At 40.4% G+C, this 22,033-nt stretch overlaps 1 protein-coding gene across 6 annotated transcripts in view; it reads right to left on the reverse strand.

Moving 5' to 3' along the window:
* Positions 1-18,224: 18,224 nt before the first annotated feature.
* AKAP7 (A-kinase anchoring protein 7) overlaps positions 18,225-22,033 on the reverse strand; it is a 129,555-nt gene continuing 125,746 nt past the window's right edge. For 4 of the 6 annotated variants that reach the window (XM_060029953.1, XM_060029956.1, XM_060029952.1 and 1 more), the window contains one exon: positions 21,027-22,031. In XM_060029953.1, the coding sequence (XP_059885936.1) occupies positions 21,835-22,031 (197 nt within the window). In that variant the 3' untranslated portion in view covers positions 21,027-21,834. Of the gene's footprint in view, positions 22,032-22,033 lie in introns of all 6 variants that reach the window. The other 2 variants (XM_060029955.1, XM_060029954.1) reach the window with 1 other exon arrangement.

The raw sequence follows: 22,033 nt of genomic DNA on the forward strand, positions 1-22,033 counted from the left end.
GGCATTGCATTTGCAGTCATTGTGCATTTCCTTTGACTACTTTGGTTAAAAACTTGATCAAATTTCAATTCTGTATGGAAATGGAATCCCAAATATGGAATCTGCCAGGTGTCACCCACAAAACAAGAACCAGACAAGAGGTCTAAATTTGGCTTTTTGGTACCATTTGTTGCAATTGTTTCATCTCAAGATTTTGCTACTAAGCTGAGCAGTATCATTTTATCTCCAGATTTGCAGCCAGGAGCTTTCGTTCTGCTTTTGCTTCACACTGGTCTCTGTGTGACCTTAGACATATCACCACAGTGTTCCTTCACCCATTCATTCTTTCACTTGTTTGCTCACTTAACAGCCCTCTCTTGAGCACTTCATATTTGCAGGACATTGTGTTGGCTGCTATGCATGATATGAAGATGTGTGAGATGTTGTCTAGTCTTCGACAAACTTGGAAAACAAACGAGAAAGGAAAAAGCAATTTGCATATATCAGGATGTAAATAAGCATGTAATCTAAAGATCTGCAGGAAAAGAGTGAGACAGAAGAGAAGAAATCCTAAGAAAGAAGGAAAGTTACTCACTGAAATTTACTCATCTGGATGATGGTTATTTCTAAAGATTGGGTCTTGTCAGTACTGTGACCTAAGAGTGATCAGTGAGGTTCTACAACTATGATGTAACAGAAAGAGCAGGACACCAAGATGGAGTTTCAGGGCTGCCGCACACTTATTTTGCATCCTTTAGGCCAGTCAGCCTCATACAGCTTCAGTTTCTTCTTCTGTAAAACATGGTTAATAGAAAACTATTTTACAAGTTTGCTGTAATGTATGTAAAATGGTCTTCAAATTCTAACAAGTGCTTAGATGTATTATTTCACAGCATACCCTGCTTTCTCACAGGATATTGTTAGAACCAGCTTCCAGTCTGCTAACTACAAGTCAGGGACCACTCTTACAAGATTATCTAGGCTGAGATTCAGGAGAGTGTAAATAGTTTTTTATTTACTATCTATGTGGCCCTATATAAGGCACTAGAGTCTATGAGCCTCTGTCTCCTCATCTGTAAAATAAAAGTAACAACACTTATGCTACCAGATTCATAGAGTTGACATGAGAATCAAGAAAAGTAATCTGTTTGGAATGTCTTAAAAGGGTATATAACTGTTAAGTATTAAAGAGTGGAAAGAAATTGGCCTGTTCTTAAAATGAGAAATGTTTTACTTCTAGGTCTACTCATTTTCCCCTAAAATGCCAGCACCCTGAGATAGTACCATTAACATTTTGATGGCCATCCTTTCATGACTCTCTTTATGTCTATAAAGCCCCTCACCCACTCACATACCCACTCCCCACACACACATGTTATTTCAAATGAATGGACTTTAACACTATACGGCTCTTAAAAAACATGGTTGGGGACTTCCCTGGCGGTCCAGTGGCTAAGACTTTGCCTTTCAATGCAGGGGGTGTGGGTTCAATCCCTGGTCGGGGAGCTAAGATCCCACATGCCTAGTGGCCAAAAAACTAAAACATAAAACAGAAGCAATATTGTAACAAATTCAATAAAGACTTTAAGAATGGTCCACAGCAAACAAATCTTAAAAAAATAAAAAACATGGTCACCTTTTCTATGTAATTGACCCCTCCTCAATGTACCTTTCAATAGTCAACTCAAGCTGTATCTCCTCTATTGAGCCCCTCCTAAACACTGCCTCCACAAGGTAGAATTTCTCCTTAGCCCCAGGACACTGTTGATGCCTCCATCATAGTACCCAATGCTTTATGGCAATTCCTTCCTTCTTAGCTGTTACCTTCTTAAAGGCAGGGACCATGTTTTAACCCCATTTCATATCCCTGGCATTTAATACAGTACCTGATACACTGTAGATAATGAATAGATAATCAAGGAATGAACAAGGTAACGAATAGATGAATGAATGAATGAGTGAACTGCTACCTAGGATGTACACAAATTTTTTAATTGTTCCTTTCTAAAGTAGAAGGCAAGTCATAAAATTATTTTCATTATCTATGTCCCAATCATATGTAGTGAATTTGTTAAAGCATGTATAATTTTAAATTATATATATATAGTCAAATCCAAAATGTAAGGCTTGGGAAACCTCAATAATATATTAACTGAAAGCAATTCCTTATGATTCTAAATCTTGTCAGGGAAGATAGTGAATCAGAGTCATTTGAGACTTCATGTGTTAAGTTTGAGAAGTTGTCCCAGTGAGATTATAATACTTATTGGTGATATCCCTGCTATTTATTCCTCTCCAGGACAAAATGGGCCAGCCCAGATTCGCTGGAGGCTTTGTAATGGAAAATAAGTGCTCAATGCTTCTAAAATTTTAACATACATGGGAATCACCTGTGAATCATGTTAAAATGCAGATTCTATTTGAATTGACCTGGGTTGGGGTCTGAGGTTCTACATGTGTCCTGGAGTTGTCCATTTTTCTTGTCTATGGACTGCCCTTTGAGAAGTAAGGCAATAAAGAATAAGAAGGGGTCATTGCTGTCAACTCCATTTCCAATGACAATATCCTGAATCTTAAATCACTATGAACTTAACCACTGCCAACTGAGACCCCAGTTATTGGACTTGTTTTATGAAAAGGAGGAATAAAGGTATGTTTTGGCAATTAGTGTAACAAATGACCTTGAAATAACTGAGCTCAGATACTTATTACTAGTTCGCTCACCCTTTTTACTTCTTGAATGGTTTCTGTGGAAAGCTAATTTAAAACCAGAAAATCTTACAAAATTTAATTTTGCAATATCCTCACCTTTGCTACCAAAGGAAATATTCCACCCAGACAAGCATATTTCCAAGATATCAAATTTAATAGAAGCCAAGTAAAAAAATATCATGTTCTACGTGCAGCACAAACTCCAGAGACCATGAGCTCAACATTGGCATTCCAGCTCAGCAGAACATATAGATGAACCAACTCAGAGGGAAAATCCCCCCTGCCTAAAGTGAAAGCAAACGCTACCTAAAAAGATTGTATTGAATCCATAAATCAATTGGGGGAAAACTAACATCTGAACAGCACTGAGTCTTCTAATTCATGAACATGGTATATCTCTCCATTTATTTAAGTCTTCTTTAATTTCTCTCAGCAAAGTTTTGCGGTTTTCACTGTACCAATCTTATACATATTTTATAAAATTTATTTCTAAGTATTTCTTTTTTTTTTTTTTTTTTGCGGTACGCGGGCCTCTCACCGCTGTGGCCTCTCCCGTTGCGGAGCACAGGCTCCGGACGTGCAGGCTCAGCGGCCACGGCTCACGGGCCCAGCCGCTCCGCGGCACGTGGGACCTTCCCGAACCGGGGCACGAACCCGCGTCCCCTGCATCGGCAGGCGGACTCCCAACCACTGTGCCACCAGGGAAGCCCCGTATTTCATGTTTTTGAATGTTATTCTAAATGACATCTTAAACTTCAGTATCTAACTGTCATTGCTAATATATTAAAGATACAATTGAATTTTGTGTATTGACCTTGTATCCTAGGACCTTGCCAAACTCACTTATTAGTTCTTCCAGCTTTTTAATAGATTCTAAATGAATTTCTAAGTATTTAATCATGTCTTCTGTGAATTAAAATCATTTTAATTATTCCTTTCCCACCTGTATTCCTTTTATTTTTTCCTTGACTATTGTACATGCTAGAACCTCTAGTACAATAATGAACAGAAATCATCATGAGAAAGGGCATCCTTATCTTATTTCTGGTCCTATGGGGAAAGCATTCAGTCTTTCACCATTAAGTATGACATTAGTGATAGCTTTTTAATAAATGTCCTTTATCTGAAAGTTCTCAGGGCTTCCCTGGTGGTTCAGTGGTTAAGACTCTGGGCTCCCAATGCAAGCGGCCCGGGTTTGATACCCGGTCAGGGAACTAGATCCCGCATGCCACGACAATGATCCCACGTGCTGCAACTAAGACCCGGCGCAGCCAAATAAATTAATAAATGTTTTTTTAAAAAAAAGAAAGTTCTCTTCTTTTCCTAGTTTACTGAGAGGTATGTTTTTTTAATAACGAAAGGGTACTGAATTTTGTCAAGTGCTTTTTCTGCATTTCTTGAAATGATCATATAGTTTTCTCCCTTATTTTGTTAACATGGTAAATTACATTGATTTTCAAATATTAAATCAACCTTTCAATTTTAATGTAAACCACACTTGGTCATACTTAATACACACACACACAGAGCTAGCTTTTATTTGCTAAGTTTTTGTTATTTTTGTGTCTGTTCATGAGAGATATTGGCCTGTAGTGGGTTTTTTCCTTGTATTTTCTGTGGTTTTGGAATCAAAGTTATGCTGGCTTCATAATATGAATTGAAAAAAAAATCCCTCTCTTCCATTATTTGGAAGAGTTTGAGTAATATTGGTATGAATTTTTCCTTAAATATTTGCTTGAATTCAATAGTGAAGCAATCTGAGCCTGGAGTCTTCTTTGTGGGAAAGTTTGAATTATGGATTTAATTTCATTAATAGATATGGCACTACACAGTTTTTTATTTTTCCTTAAGTCGGTTCTGGTAATGTAAATCTTTCAAGGAATCTGTCCATTTCATCTAAGTTTTTACATTTATTGGTATATATTTTTCAATTTTCTTTTATTATCTTTTTAATATCCATAAAATCTGTAGAGATGTTTCCTATTTCACCCATGGTGTTGGTCATTTTTGCACCTTCTTTCTATTTTCTGGGTGAGTCTGACAACAGCCTTACCAATTAACTGGGTTTTTAAACATAGAATGAGGATTTGTTGTTTTTCAAAATGTTCTCAATTGTTTCTCCATTTTCTATTTCATTCATTTCTGCTCTTGTTTTCTTATTTCCTTCTACTTACTTTGAGTTTAATTTCTTTCTCTTTTTCTAGCTTCAGGTATAAGCTTAGATCATTGATTTGAGACCTTTCTTTTTTCTACTATAACATTTAAAGCTATAAAATTCCCTCTAATCACTACTTGAGATGTACCCACAAAATTTAATATGCTTCATTTTTATTTTCATTCAGTTCCAAATAATTTATAAATGCCCTTGTAATATATCTTTTGACCCATGAATTATTTGTAAATTTGGTTTTTTGTTTCCAAATATTTAGGTATTTTCCAGATAGCTTTCTCTTATTTCTTTCTACCTCAATTCTTCAATGGTCAGAGAATATACTCTACAATATATCAGTCCTTTTAAATTTATTGAGACTTGTCCAGTCAGCTTCCCTGAACTTTGATTGCCATCTTCAACTCAGTCAGGCCACCAGTGTTTTGAAGGGGCTCCCTTCCCAGTCTGGAATTTGCCTTTGAGTGAAAGCTGAGACATTTAGGATTTGTTTCTCTTCCTCAGGGTTTCAACCTTATGCTGCCTATTGTCTAATGTCTGAAAACAGTTGTGTAATATATTGTGTCCAGTTTTCAAGTTGTTTTGGGGGGAAAGTTATGTCTGTTCATTGCTATTTCATCATGGCCAAAAGTGGAAGTTTGGAGTAGTTTTTCATGGATGACATTGTGAGACTAGGCAATGTGTTTAAAAGTCTAGATGATGAAGTATGCCACATTGTTGAGGTAAGGGGCATGCCCTCTATTTCTTGAGGAACAATCATGGCTCCACCCAGTGAGGACTGAAGGGAAGGCAGTACCATTTTGTCACCTCAGTGGTTTCCACCATGGGAATGGAAGAAACACCACCACCCTGCTCAGGGCAACATTCTTCCAAAGGGGCAACAGAGGCATGCATGGCAGAGCACAGGAGTGAATGATAGAGCCTTAGACGCTGGCGTTTGGGCATCTTCCTGGCAGAAGAATGGCAATAAACAGAAGCTAGGGCAGAAAATACTGGATAAGCCCTCTCAGAAGTTCTTGCAATATAGGAAGCGATGACCTGGAAAATGGCTGACTCATTTTTATAGCAGACTAGATTTCCAAACTTTCATTTTTTTTTTTCAAATGACATGTCACTTTACATTATTTATTTATTTATTTATTTTTGGCTGTGTTGGGTCTTCGTTTCTGTTTCTGTGCATGGGCTTTCTCTAGTTGCGGCGAGCGGGGGCCACTCTTCATCGCGGTGCACGGGTCTCTCCCTGTTGCGGCCTCTCTTGTTGCGGAGCACAAGCTCCAGACGCGCAGGCTCAGTAGTTGTGGCTCACGGGCCCAGTTGCTCCGCGGCATGTGGGATCTTCCCAGACCAGGGCTCGAACCCGTGTCCCCTGCATTGGCAGGCAGATTCTCAACCACTGCACCACCAGGGAAGCCCCCAAACTTCCATTTTCATAGCCATAGTATATTGACTTTTAAGACTAGGAAGAATGGAAAAGCTATAATTCTCAATATGTAAATATTTATTCAAAAATATTTATTGAATGTCTACGTGTACAAAGAAAAGTTCCTGTCACTGAAGGCCTCCTAGACAACCGAGGGAGAAACAGCTACATTAAGCCAATGCTTATAAGAGTATGTTCAAGGTGTAATCAGAGCACAAAGATGAAGCATTTTTTTTGCTGTTTGGGTAAAAGCCAAACCTATACAATTCAAAACAGATCTTTCATGACAACATTCCTGATTTCAAAACAGGATAGCCCAGCCAGAAGAAATCAGTCAATCTGATTTGCCCAACGAAATATAGACAATGATCTAGTCATGTTTTAGTTTTTGATGCAGTACCTTATCTTTCTCCTGTGTGAAAGACAAACCAGGGAAGGGTTTCCCAGTCTGCTCGGCACAACAATGGGGATAAAAATAGAAACTGTATTTCAATGCTCTGCTTGGTTATTCAACGACTCTGCCTCTTGATCACAAACTTTTCATAATTTCAAACTTTAGTTTTTAATAAGCAAATAGAGAATACAATCAACCTCAGAGGAAATGCAATCGAAAATTAAAATTAATGGTAATTATAACACATTTTAAAGAAAGCCCTAGGAAGTACAGAATTGAGCCCACTGCAAAACTTGATCAATTCAAATGGTCTGATATTAACCATTTGAAGAAAGCCATCAAGCTTTCATATAGCCATTCTCTAGGCTCTAGCCCATCTTATACATCTCACACACATCTGCTTCTTTATGGAAGCATACTAATAAAAACGCAGTAGTGAACCTGTTTGCAATGCAGATTGTTCCCTGAAAGTCACCTCTCCCCGACTCCGACAGCACATATGAATGTGTGTTTGTGTGTGTGTGTGTGTGTGTGTGTGTGTGTGTGTGTGTGTAGCTGGAAATGGAGGTTGTTGCTTATTTTTACTCAATATGTATGAACTATCTGCTAAATAAGTTCATCTCCATGAGATTCCAAAACACAATATTACTTCCCTCCGTAAGTAATGGTTTCCATCGTATGAAAGAGCAGAGCTCAGCAGCAAAGAGAATGCATTGCTTATACCCGCAGTGGGAGCACACTGATGGAAGCTGGCAATACCCCTCAGGCAGTAAAATATGGCTCTTCTCAACTCTCATAGATCCAACTCAATTTTGCGTTGCATGTAATTGTGCTATGCCGCACAGCCTGGGCTGAGTAAACCTATGATAGTCTGGAAGGTCAATGGTTTTCCAGGGAACAAGAAAATATGCTGCTAAGGATCATCTCACTAGCAATAGAATAAGCTCAAGTGCCCAACTAAATAAAAAACTTAATTAAGCTCTGAATAATGATGTTTCCATATGCAGAGACTAAGGGAAGCCTGTAGGGAGGTGAATTTTCTTCCAACGTGCCTCTAGAGGACATATATTTGAACATGCCCAAAATAGAAAAGGCAAATCTGAATCCATACGCTTTAAATAGACGAAGCTCTCGTTATATACGAAGGAAAACAGTGTTTTGGCAGTATCTTAATTACTTCTCCATTTCTTTTAGAATGTCAAGATGTTATCCATGTGAGTTCTGCAGTAACTGAATCTTTTTTGTCTTCCTTCCTTATCTTGTATTCAGCAAAGATAAACATTCTTTCAAAAATAGTAAAAAAAAGAAAATCTTTCTGTATTATGTTAAGTGAAAAACTCAGTCTCGAATGGGTATGAGTCTCGAACTCATACTCTATGATTCCATTTCTGTGACATTTTGGAAAGTCAAAAATACAGGAACAGAAAACAGATGAGTGATTGCCAGGGGTTTGGAGTGAAGGGAGGGTCTGAATAGAAAGGGGCAGCTGGAAGGTATTCTTCGGGGTATTAAAATTATTTTTTATCTTGTCTATGGTGGTCATTACAAGTATCCGTGTATGTGTAAAAACTTATAAAACTGTACACCAAAAAATGAATTTTGCAAAATTTTTAATTAGTTTAGAAGTAATTTTAGTGTCTATTTTGTAGCAATACGAGATTCTCCTTGCTATAATGATGCTGAATTTTCAGCATCTCACCTACAGTCTTAATCAGCATCATTATAGCGCATTATTGTTTCAGCATCACTAGAACGTTATTACAGCATTATTTTCTGTATCATTAGAGCGTTGTTATTTCAGCGTCACTTAAGCTTCTTACGCCTCTTACCTAAGTAATATAAATCAAACTAATGGTTGGTGTGAAGCACTCTTCCCATGTTCCTGCTTTCACTTTTTTTCTCTCACTTTGAGGCCACTATCTTAAAATACGCAACTAGCAAGATACATAAATAACAGGATATTTTTGTTATCTTATACCAAAAATGTATGCCTCACCACAAATTCCCTTAATTTTTTCCTTCCCTCTTCCTTCTTTAAAAGAATAACCAGAAATTGTGATAAAACAATTACTATTCACACATTTTTGAGAAGCGGTTTATCCTGTAACTGGGGTATCAATAATGCCAGGACCTATGAACCTGGATGACATTCTGCTGAGTGAGATGAGCCAGATAAAGACAAATACTGTATGGTATCACTGACAGGTGGAGTCTGTTTTTTTTTTTTAAAAGCTGATTTTATAGAAATGGACAATAGAATGATGGTAGCCAGGGGCTGAGGAAGGAGGAAATAAGGAGAGGTAGGTCAAAGGACACATACTTTCAGTTATAAGATCTGAGGATCTAATTTGCAGCATGGTGACTATAGTTAATACTGTATTGTATACTTGACATTTGCTCAGAGTAGATCTCGAGCATTCTCACACAAAAAAAGTTAACCACGTGAGGTGACAGACGTGCTATCTTGATCTCGGTCATCATTCCACAATGTATATGTATTCAAATCACCACATGGTACACTTTAAATACAATTATATTTGTCAATTATTTCTCAATAAAGTTGGAAAAACTAAAATAAAACCAACTTTTAAGTTCAAAATTGATGCCATGAATAAAACATCTGAAAAAGACTTTCGTATACTAGTAGTTCCTTTCCTCATTCTCCTTGGTTTCCTTACCCCTTTGCCATGGTCAAGTTGTTAATGGAACCTGGTACGGTATTGTATGTTTGAACACACACAATTGCCATAGAGAGTACTGTCTTCAAACCTAGAGTCCTCAGAGGGAAGACTTCCCACTTCAGTGTACCGTGGGTCTAGGTGTCCACACTCTATCACCTCCACCTGAAAACCCTTTCCTGGCTGAGCATTTTCTATTTTGCTGTGTTTCTGGAATAGGAGTATCCACACCCTATTCCATTTACAAGCCATGTCCTATAAATCCTGTACAAATAGCAGATCCCTAAGGTAAGCCTTAGGAGAGAAACTCATTTCATCGTGGTTCGCAAGGTCTCTCACTGTGAATCTCTGACACCTTCCATCACTGGCTCTTAGAGCTTAATATTTGCATCTCTACCTCTTCCCAGTTGCCCTCCATCCCTTGCTATCTTGTTTTTGTCCATCACAGTGACTCCGTTTATTCCCTACAACAGGGACTCTGAACTTTCCTCGAAGGCGTCCCTGTTCAGACTTCTGTCTTCTGGTTTCCTAGTCTGTTGGTCTGAGAGTTGCTTATCTTACCCAGTGTGCACGGATGGAACGCGAATCTCAGTGTGCTTCCTGACGCTCAGTCATCTCTCCAAGGGAAGCATCTTCAATGATTTCTTGGGTATCTTTCCAGAACTTTCCCTGTATATACATGCTTTACACACACACACCCTTTTGAAAAACACACACGAATAGAAGCATATTATTCATATTGTCTTGTGCTTTGCATTTTGCTTAATATGCTTCCTGATCTCTGTATTTCAAAATAAATATACTTACTTCATTCTTTTTCACAGCAGCATAATTGGTATGTCCCATAACTTATTCATCACACCTTTATTGATTCTCAGTTATTCATTTTTGTTGCTGCCACCATCATAAGCAATGATGCAGTCAACATCCTTGTACTCATATTTTTGCAAAGACATGCAAGTGTAATTATAGAAAACTTTTTGAAGTGGAATTAATTGCTGGGTCAACACTTTCAGTTTATTCATTTTCATAAATTTCACCAACCATCCTCCCAAAATATAGTATCAATTTATATTCCTACCAAAAGGATGCCAGAGTTCCTGATTCACACTTCACCAAGCTAATATGTTACCAAACTTTTAAATCTTTACTTAAATCTTTATTCTTCGATAGGTTAAAGAAAGATACCTCATTATTGTTTTAACTTGTTTGACCTAATTATTAGTGAGGTCTGCAACTTTGTATACAATATTTGATTTTGGCCGATGTATATTTTTGCCCATTCTGGGATCGATTCAGATCTTTTCTCATGGTGCTGTGAGTCCTCAGAAAATTCATCCCACAGTGGGCCACGGGCTCTTTTCTGCCTCGAGTCCAAACAAACCCCATCGCCATTTCTACTCTTACAGATGGCGTCCAGGACCGCAGCAAAGGGGCACTTCTATGTCAGGCTGGCCACCTCTGGCACTCGCACCAGATACAGGGCCAAGGGTGCCTCTACTCTCAGACCCCAAACTTAAAGTGGGGGAGGGTCGGGGGAGTTCTCTGCCGGTCCAGTGGTTAGGAGTCGGCACTTTCACTGCCATGGCCTGGGTTTAATCCCTCGTTGGGGAACTAAGATCCCGGAAGCCGAGTGGTACGGCCAAAAAAAAAAGGGGAAGGGTCCTAGCATCACCCCAAGCAGAGCAAGACAGCAGAGGCGTGGAGGACACAGCGCTGCCCACTTGCTCCCCTGCCCTCCCCGGCCCACCCCCAGTTTTGAGGCCCTTATCTGGCCTGGGCAGAGAAGATGAGAGCCGGATTCAGTCAGTCATCCTGCTGCGAGCAGTTTGTTGAACAAATAGAACTGGTGACATTATCCAGCAGAGCTTTGTTTTTCTTTTCCCATCCCTTTAAACTTCAGCCCATGCTTCTTCTTCTCCTTCTCCAGGAAAAATATTTGCAAATCCCTTGGGGATTTTGTGTTTTCTCTTTATTTATATATATAGGAATATATATATTCCCATAGTCACTTTGAGGAACACACGCCATCTCTTTTCAGTCATCAGCATGTCCAGTCCCGGTGAGAGTCAAACTCCACGCCCAGCCCCTGCCTGGGCTGCTGGGGGCTGAAAGCCAGGAGCGGGGAAGGAGGCACGGTCCTCCCCCTGCGCCCCCCACTCACTCCTCTGACTTCCTCGCTCCCTATAACAGTAGCAGCTCAGGCAGGAGGAGACACGAGGGGAGAAAAACAGTACGTCCTGGCCTGGGTGGCTTCATGCCCTCAAGACCTGTTTCAAGCTGGCATTCCCGAGCGAGAAAACAGGTGATGGAAGTGTCCTCTTTGGGGGCCCCTTCGGGCTCCTGCCCGAGCCCCTCCCCGCAGCCCAGAGGATACAGCTCCGTCTGAGAAGGCCCAGCGGTCCCTCCCCAGGCCTCCTTGGCTGAGGCCTTCTCACCCTCTCCAGCACCCTGGGTGGCCAGGCCAGGCCCAAGGCGGTGAGTCAACATTTTCTCATCCTCTACACTCCCCAGGGGGAGCGAACGCAGCCACAGTGGGCTTCGTTGTCTCAGATGCCTGAGGCAGGGTCCTCTGTGCCTCTAACCCCCAGGGAGAATGAGGCGAGGGGGCAGCTTCAAGGATAAACAAAGCTGGACAGAGATTAAAGCGGTAACCACGATTTTATTTGGTAACTACTGCAGCAGGGGAGACAGCTGAGCTCCAGTCCTATTTGCACAGAGGTCACTGGCATTTTAAAGGGAGGCTGAGGGAGTGGGAAGGGGAAGCAAAGCGGGGACTTGAGCAGAGTTGGCGAAGTGAACCTTTACAGAAGGTGAGCAGAGGGTGGGTCAGTATGAAGGTATCAGGCCAGCTGTGTCTGCTCACTGGCGCTTACGGAAGACAGGTTTCTACCCTCCCAACAGATGGGGAACAAGCCCTCTACTTCCTGATGAGTACAATTCAAAGGAATGGCTTTCAGGTCTCTGAGAAATTTCTCCTGGGTTGTAAGAGATACAAATATTTCTCAAAGGGACTGAGGAAATATTTACAGCTATAAGTTTAGTAGCATTTTAGTCAGTGTTCTAAGAACGGGAGGTCAGGGGCCTACATCAGGTGTTGGGTAGAACAAATGGTAAAATTCTTTTGGCAGCCTTGACCTTTTCCAGACAGGAACTGCAAGGGGGACTAGGTCATCGCAGGGACATAACCTTAGGCCACTAGAAGTCATGGCGGAGTTTGGTCACGTCTCTTAGTGCAGGCGTTTGGATGAAGTTTAGATGAAGTTGTCTATACTAAAAGTTTCTGCAGTTCTCAGCAGGCCGTCCCCACCAGGAAGAGCATAAGGTATAAAGCACAGCTTGCTCCAAATACCTCCTCCACACAAGATGCTTTTTTATCCCTTTCTTGTGTCCTTGACCCCACTGACGGGTCTGGGTGTCACTCCCTTTGTACATATGATAAGGGGAAGGGTCTCTCTCACACACACATCCTTCTTCTGTATCAGCTTACTAGTGCCTCAGTGGAAATGACAGCAGACAGAGACCAACTCCAACACCCTGTTAGCCAAACCTGTGGTTTATACCAAGAATTGGGGCACTGGGAGCCCAAAAGCCAAAGCTATAAAAAGCAGCCTCCTTTGTTTCTCTATTTTGGTGGTAGCCTCCCACCAAAGACAGGGTCTTATTTGAAATGGGGGAAACAAAGATTACAGAGAAAGGAATAAATACACCTATATCAATACATCATGTATCATTTCAACATGGGTTTTTTGCATACCAAGCACCCAGCCCAGTATCTGGCCCAGAGGAAATGTTCAAAAAGTGAGTGAATGAACGAATGCATGAATGAATGGGCCCTATTTCTGAGTAAGGCAATCATTATGTAGTACTTCCTTATGGCTGCAATGCAATGAATTGTCTGATATCTCAATAGGTTAGTTTTATTTTAAAATAGCATTTAAGATTTGATTTATAAGAATAAATGTTTAGGGCTTCCCTGGTGGCGCAGTGGTTGAGAGTCTGCCTGCCGATGCAGGGGACGTGGGTTCATGCCCCGGTCCAGGAAGATCCCACATGACGCAGAGCGGCTAAGCCCATGAGCCATGGCCGCTGAGCCTGCGCATCCAGAGCCTGTGCTCCGCAACAGGAGAGGCCACAACAGTGAGAGGCCCATGTACCGAGAAAAAAAAAAAAAAAGAATAAATGTTTAACATATAACATTTTGAAAATATGAAAATGCACAAATTAGGAAGTAAAGTCACTTGTAATCTCAGAACTCATCACTGTTAACATTTTATATGCATATATAAACATATATTATGTATATTATTCAAAAACAAAAATAAACTAAATTATATGATATGAAATCCATACAGCCCCAAAATGGTACATCCTCCCTGGATGCTATTGCCTTTTTTTTAAGCACAACTTTGCTCAAGTTTGCTGTTGTGTTTCAGTTTGACTCATAGGTCCTACACTAGTCAGCTTTTGCCACAATAATGCTGCATAAGAACAACAACAACAACAAAAAAAAAACAGGTGGGACTTCCTTGGCGTTCCAGCAGTTAAGACTCCATGCTTCCACTGCAGGGGGCACGGGTTCAATCCTTGGTGGGGGAACTAACATCCTACATGCTGTGCAGCCAAAATAGAAATTAAAAACAGGTGGCAAAGAACAGTGAGCATGTGGTTCTCACTCACATGTCTGCAGAAGCGGGTCTGCTAGTCACAACTGCACTTGGCTGGGCTTGGCTCTAGACCACAGGTCTGGTTCAGGTTGGCTTCACATGTCTCTAAATTTCAAGCCTTTGCTTGATTCATATCCACATACATCCCATTGGCCAAAGCAAGTCACTTGGCCAAGCCCAACATCAGTAGGGCAAAGAAATATATTATGCCTTTGGTGGGATTCACTGTAAAGTTACATGAAACAGGCAGTCACATGTGAAGGATACGGGGAAAGGAGAAGAACTGGAAACAATAATCCAGTCTACCCCAGGCCTAAACATCCTTCTTTCTATCATTTCCTTGTAGTTAGGTCTAGGATATTCATAGATCTTCTGTAATGTTTGATTATGTTAAGCAACAAACATTTATTTAGTATAAACATGAAAGACACATTCTGAATGCACTAAAGACTGGTAATTTCTCTTAAAACAGAAAGTTTGAATTCTCCACAATCTATAGTAATGTACTCATTTTTAGTTTGTTTACTACATTTCTTTGATTTGAATGCTCCATTGAACTTTTGTCTGTATTTCTACGTGCGTCACTTAACTCAGGAATCCACCTTTCTCCAGGTTTCAGTAGAGCCCTATAGGAATAGTGCTTTCCCATTCTATAGCTGAAATCTTTCTACCATATTCTCTCAGGGAATATTAATATTTTGGGTATATTAAAACATTTTTATATTTCTAAAATATCTCTAACATTTCTTACATTAAAATATCCCTACATCTATTTATTATAAACTTCTGTCCTTAAGCATATGTAAAATACTTATTTTTTAATAAAATGGATAAGACAGAGCCCTATCATAATAATGTCAATCACCTCATATTGTTTTAGAATTTGGAGGTCAACTGTTTTCAACCTCTAAGTCTGCCCCCCGAAATTACATAAACCAATAAAATTCTTTCAACAATGGTGTCATTACCATCACAATTGATGCTTTCTGCCATCTTCCTCGTGCAATTACTAGGTGTTTTGACCCATATCACTTAAAATACGCAGGTGGTTTCATTTTCTTATTTCTACCCAGAGACATGATAAATGTATACAAAGAAAGCCCAAGTGAATACATCCTTTTTAAGGCCTAAATTACTTCTTGACAGAATGGGCAGGAGAGGAAGCATTGTTAACTCTTTAATGCTGTTAGGAGAGCATATAGTGTGCTCCCCAGCTGGGGGCTATGGTGCCCTCATCTGGAGGGGATGGTTAGTGTGGGGGGCATGTTTAGTTGTCACAGTAACTGGAGTCTGCTGCTGGCATTTAGCGCCTAGGGGTCAGGCTCACACTACAGAGAGGTGTCCAATTCAAAATGCCAGTTGTGCCTTGTGTTGATATACTGACTTAGCGGAGTACGTCCTGTATTAGGACTTTTAGTTGCAAACAACAGAATAACTTAGCTAGTTTAAGTGGAAAAGGAACTTTACATTAAAGGATATTTGGTAGCTCACAGAATCCCCAGCAGGTCCAGAGAATCAGGTTGGGTGGCCAAGTAGCAGGAAAAATGCCTCATTTCACTGCCAGATGCTCCAGGGAAATGCTGTTGCCACCAGCCTCTGCCAGCATGTACCACCTATGCAGGTCATGGGATCCCCCAGATAGCACCTTTGCCACTGTAGTTTCTGAGACCTGGGTCTCCCTCCACCATCTTCACCAGAATGAACTGATTTCACGCAAGGTCTCCCTCTTGCTTGGTGGAGCCCAGATCACATCTGAACTCCAGTGACAAAGGAGGCTGAGAAGGTGAGTTCCTGGCCTCTACTGTGGGTCTCTACCCAGGGAAGCAGGGCTCACAGGGTAGGAGGTTCCCCAAACACAGGAAGGGTGTTCAAAAGATGTTGAGCAGTCACTGTGACAAATGTCCACAAAATCATCAAAAGCCCTCATCTCATTTCCCTCCATAAAGATACTTCCCAAGCATGGACCTGATAAAAACAGCCTCCAAAATTGTCTTATAGCATCTTAAAAAGATACATTTAGTCTCTCCCACTGTTGCACTTTCATTCTATTTTCCCTACCTCAGTTAGCATATCAGATATTTTCTGGATTGATGCTTACCTATCACTGCTGTTTCTTTCCTCAGCACTGTAATTCCTTTTTTTAAAAATTGATTGATTGATTTTGGCCGCACTGGGTCTTAGTTGCAGCACTCAGGATCTTCGCTGTGGCACGCAGGACTCTTAGTTGCGGCATGCAGACTTCTTAGCTGCTGGGATCTAGTTCCCCGAGCTGGTATCAAACCCGGGCCCCCTGCATTGGGAGCGTGGAGTCTTACCCACTGGACCACCAGTGAAGTCCCAGCATGGCAATTCCTGTCCAGCTCTACGCCTCTTATTTCTTTGTCCTCTCACCTCTTACACCTTTACATATCTCACGTGAGCATTTACAAAAAAAAAAAAAATGCTTTTAATTATGGGGTAAGATAACATGTATGTGGTTTTAAAAAAAGCAAAAAAAAAAGTACAGTGCACTTTGGTTCAAAGGCATAATCATGGTGACTTTGTGTCCATGTGGTTTTTGGCAGGAAGTGTGGGGAGTAATCAAAAGTGTTGTACCCATTTGCTGTATGGTTACCTAAGAACAAGAGCTCCATATACCATATAGCAGCTTAAGTGGACAGGACTGTAAGCAAATGGGTCAAAGAATTTTACACATAAATATATAGGGCAGTGCCACAGAACAGTGGCTTTTCAGAAGTCACTTGAACCACTAAAGGGAAAGCAACATAAGTTTCCCAGAAACAATGAATCGATTTCTCAGTTTAATTATTCCTATCTTTGATGCTATAACAGAACTTCATGGCCTTCCAATGAGTAACTAATTGTGGACTACACAGGGGAATAAGTATTGCAGTTTACATTTTAAAATAATCCCAAATTGCCTGAATTTATCAGTTACATTTAATGAATGCAAATAAGTAGTTTTGAGGATATTATACTAGAGCTGATAATAGCACCTTCCATCTGCTCTCAAATTACTTTATAAACAAGCTTTCTTATCCCCAAAATAGTGATCCAGGAAAGAAATGCTCTAGCTAGTATCAGAATTTTAAATTCACTGACTCAGAGTGGGTTACACTAATATTCATTTTTACTGTGAATGAATAATCCAGGGGTTTGTCTTGTTAAGAATGTGTACTGCCATCAAACTCATGTAGGGGCTTGGAAACTTCTTTTTAAAGTACACTGGGTTTATTTATTTTTTATATGACTACCTGGAAAACCTGTTATTCAGGAATGCATCCACAATTTGTTCAATGATAAAACCGTTATTTGAAAGTGATGAAAATAATGGATGATGATAGATTATCCATTCATCAATTTAGGTTTGGAGATACTATAGGTTCGTTTTCTTTGATTATATAATGAAATAAATTCTTAATTTGTTATATAATCTGATAGCTAGTTTATGAATTGATGATCAAGTATAGAGGTACCAACATGCCTTATTAGTCTTATGTCTGAAATGGCATCTAGAGTGTGAAGTCAAAACTACTGTAATTACCTCCCTACGGGAGCATCTGGTTGCTGGGATGACCAGGTAGAAGCACATTTGGGATTTTGGAGTGAATAGTTTGAATCCTAAGTATGCTCTAGCTATAAATCTAGAATATCTCAAAGGCTTATAGTTAGTTTAGACTGAAAAGTAGGTTAATACAATAACGATCTAGTATAAATGGGACCAAGTTCAAAGCTGGCAGAATCTTGCCCTGCTGTTGAAAATACTACTTTTTTGACATCCCTTAAACTATTTATATAGGATCTACTATTTTACCAGTGACTGAAAATGTGGGAATCTGGTTATAAATGACAATATGTGCCACTAGGTTTCCCTATGTGACGTCGACAGAGCCTTCTAGAATTCTAAGTCTTTTGTAGACAACAGATGCACTACAGCAGCCCAGTCAAGAAGGCCCCATGGGTAGCTGTCCCAGACATGGAATCAGCAGGACTAGCATCGAAGTATAGTCACAAAGAGTCTAGGGTCGGGCTTCCCTGGTGGCGCAGTGGTTGAGAGTCCACCTGCCGATGCAGGGGACACGGGTTCGTGCCCCGGTCTAGGAAGATCCCACATGCCGCGGAGCGGCTGGGCCCGTGAGCCATGGCCGCTGAGCCTGCGCGTCCGGAGCCTGTGCTCCGCAACGGGAGAGGCCGCAACAGTGAGGGGCCTGCGTACCGCAAAAAAAAAAAGAGTCTAGGGTCCTTGGAGATCACCTGGCACCACACTGTTTCAATACAAAAAAGTGAATCGGTTTGTTCAGAATCATCGTCAGTGGTGGGCCCAGGTCCACCCACTGGACCAAACCAATGCTCTTTCACCAACCACGCAGCCTCCCTCTCAGAGACTAGCCTACGTAACATACTATACCAATTTAGGACAACACAGTATATCTATGTGACCCAACAAGCAATTCTTCTATGACTTTGACTAATGAGGAAAAAGTCATTTCATATTATTTCTGATTCCAAACTTTGATTTTTGCAAATTAATGTCTTAATTAGATTTTTTAAATGGAAACAAGAGGAAGATTTATCTTACTGTACACTTTCCATTGTCTTTGTAAACCTGCTTAAATGAAGATTTCACTGATCAAAACTGGAACCTTTAATCCCTAAATTAAATATCTGGGTTTTTTTTTTCCCAGTTCCATCATATCAGCTGACCACTCTCCTATGTTCATAGAACTTCAGGGCTGCAAGGGAGCTGGTCTGGTCAAAAGAAAGTGACTTTCCCTTTGTTCCACATCCTTAACTTGTGTAATGATTTGTACTCGGTGGAGAGAGGAACTGCCGCATTGTGGAAAGAGCATGGTTTTGAACTAGAATAGACCCAAGTTTAAATTTAGCCCTACCTTTTATTAGCTTTATAAATACCCATTTAACCATTTAGAGCCCCAGTTTCCTAGTTTCCTAATCTGTAAAAGAGAACCAGTAACTTCCTAACAAGTTCACTGAAGGGAAGAAATGTAATAATGTGCCAAAATCACCTCGCTCACAGCCAGGTACTTCACAGATGGGAGGTATGATTCTTAAATAAAAGAACAGGAGGGCATGTAACCTCAGATTGCAAAAAGGATACTTTTTTAAGCCTTTCAAATTGTTGGGAAGGGTTGGAGTAGCTCCTTGAGGATAAAGAGGTTTATAGGTGTATGTTAAGAAGTGCTATTTTTCCTGAAATATTATTAACAGGTTCTGGGAGGAGCCCTGGGTTGCAGTTCAGGTCCTGTGCCCTAGCAGCAGAATGGCCTTGGATACGGCACTTGATCTCCTTATGACTGTTTCCTCACTTAAAAGACAAGGCAAGCCCCCAAATATCTTTGCTTCCCACTTCGAGGGTTGACTTAAGGAAGCCGGCTACAAACAGTAAAGCCCTCCGCCCCCAGGAGGGACTCCTGGTAAGCAGCTCCCAGGTCTTTGTATCTGGATGGACCCTCTCTCTTCATCTCTGCTACTGATATCACTTCAGTGACCCACTGTTAGCAGTTGATGAGATGCTACTGAGATTTTCTTTGCCTTCAATGTTCTGTTGTTAATTCTCTGTGAAGCTGACTGATTTGAAGAGCTTTAAAAGTCTCAGGTTAAAGGTGCTCTCCCAGCTGTGCTATCTTAGCATGAAGGACAAAAACGTAAAAGTTAAGAAACACTAAACTATCAGAGCGCCTGTTTCTGACTTCACTATATTCACAGAGATCCAACAGCTTCTAAGAGTGAGGAAAAAAAAAAATGAAGAAAGGCAACAAGGGAAAACAATACATTTATTAACGGGCATGAAAATGCATAAACTCACTTATAAATAAATGTAGTATAATTTACCCCGTGAAAAAATAGCTAAAATCCATGAGTAAACTGGATTTTATCTTTAAAATGATTACATATTTGATCTCTAATAATTCCCCCTCCATCATAATCTCTTAGTAGCAGCAATTTTACACTGACTACAGAAAAAGCTGTTACTAGTGATTATCGTATGGGAGGGAAACTTTTCAAGAATTTTCTTTAAAAATGAACCAGTGCAAACAAATTCAGATTATGAGGGATACAGTAAGACCGGGGGCTTATCTTCAGAAAAGTAGAAAATAAAAATCCCAAACATTCATTAAGAAATGAAAAAGCAGGGCTTCCCTGGTGGTGCAGTGGTTGAGAGTCCGCCTGCTGATGCAGGGGACATGGGTTCATGCCCCGGTCTGGGAAGATCCCACATGCCACGGAGCAGCTAGGCTCGTGAGCCATGGCCGCTGAGCCTGCGCGTCCGGAGCCTGTGCTCCGCAACGGGAGAGGCCACAACAGTGAGAGGCCCGCGTACCACAAAAAAAAAACAAAAAACAAAAAAAGCAAATTACATTTTGATCACTGAAAAGTAATACATACGGACATTATAAAACATTCTTAACCAGTGACTGCAATAATTACATTTATAAATGTTCATTCAAGTACTAGTGATCAATAAACATTCAAAGTCTCATTAAAAGTAACAATAGGCATAGATACATGTGAACAATGCTTCTTTTGATTTAACAACAAAAATCATGTCAACAGGAGACAACTTACCCTTAAAATACTGTTTTTTCTTTTTGTCTGTAAATGATTTTCCACAGTCTGTATATTTTATTTGTGAGGACCCAACGAACATCTCACAATGGCTAATTAAGAAGTCCTTTCTATAAAATGAACCTCGGTATTATAGAGATAAACATTCTAAAACACAAGTCTAGCTTAAAAATAACAGTGCAGAATCAGTTTTCTTTGGTAAGAAACTGTTAACTCCTTACCAATGTTGGTTTGCTGTTGTGCAGACTCTATCAGAACACTTCTGTGGTATTTACCAAAGAGCTATTTAATGAGCTGAAAAGATTTCATAAACTCTGGTACCATGATAGCAATGTAGAGCTTACGTCAAAATTGCGCTGAAATCAACATCATTTCCTTCATTACTGTTGTTAATGACTCTTCCTTCAAAAAGCTCCCTCCTAATTTTGGCCTGAGTCTCAGGCTTTAATAAAAGTTCCTTTATCTGTTTCACTTTGGACTGCAGACCCATCCTCTCTCGACGCAAAGCTTCATTAATTAAGTCCCGGATTCCAATAGGTTTCTGGCCTATGGAAAAAAAATTATATGATACATTTTACATACAAATGCCAATGAAAAACATTAAATATGGTACACTGACTTATCAAAAGAGAGTTAAAAAGAAACCTTTAAAATGCTGCCCACATTTTATAGAAAAGGTTGCATTTCACCAAAAATATATCATTTACGTGAAACAAACTTACTGTAAATAAAGATCACTGCATAGCGACAGCACACATAGGACAAACATGGAACATTATGGACTAGCTACATGGATAATAATTTCAACAGTGATCATTTTAATCATAGCACTTGCTAGCTCTGTGTGTGTTCTGGCCTCAGATAAAGTAGTCAGATGCCCTGCTAAGCAATATAAATGGTGGTATTCCGTTTACGGCAAGGCCCCTTCCATGGCCTTTGAGTCCACGAGGCATCACGCAAAATACTCTCTCCCAGAGCCTCGGCTGAGGGCACGTAAAACCTGGGCCATTCTTCCTTCATGAATTAATTTCCTCTGATAGTCCCAGCACTCCATTTCTCTTCTGCTGTGTTTCAGGAATGCAAACACATCGATCATGAAAGTATTAGGCAATCTCCACAGATTGGACAAGAGACACTTAAATAGCACAATGCAAATTAGTCCATTGACCCGGCAGAGGGGAGCAGGGATGCTTCTCACGGAGCGGCGGGGGCCTGCCTGCCTTCGGGTCTCATTTCCTGTTGTTGTCACTGTCAGTGCCATTCCTATCAGCCTCTTCAGTTTTCACAGAGCTCCCATCCCCTGGCTTGTTTTTGTTCTGTGTTTCTTCCAGATACTGCTGGACAGCCTTGAGCACCGCATTCTCCACCAGCCTCTTACTGAGCCTTACCAGTTCAGCATCATCGGGCTCACCTCCATTCTTATCACCT

Source organism: Delphinus delphis, chromosome 14 (assembly GCF_949987515.2).
Source record: "Delphinus delphis chromosome 14, mDelDel1.2, whole genome shotgun sequence".
Taxonomy (NCBI): domain Eukaryota; kingdom Metazoa; phylum Chordata; class Mammalia; order Artiodactyla; family Delphinidae; genus Delphinus; species Delphinus delphis.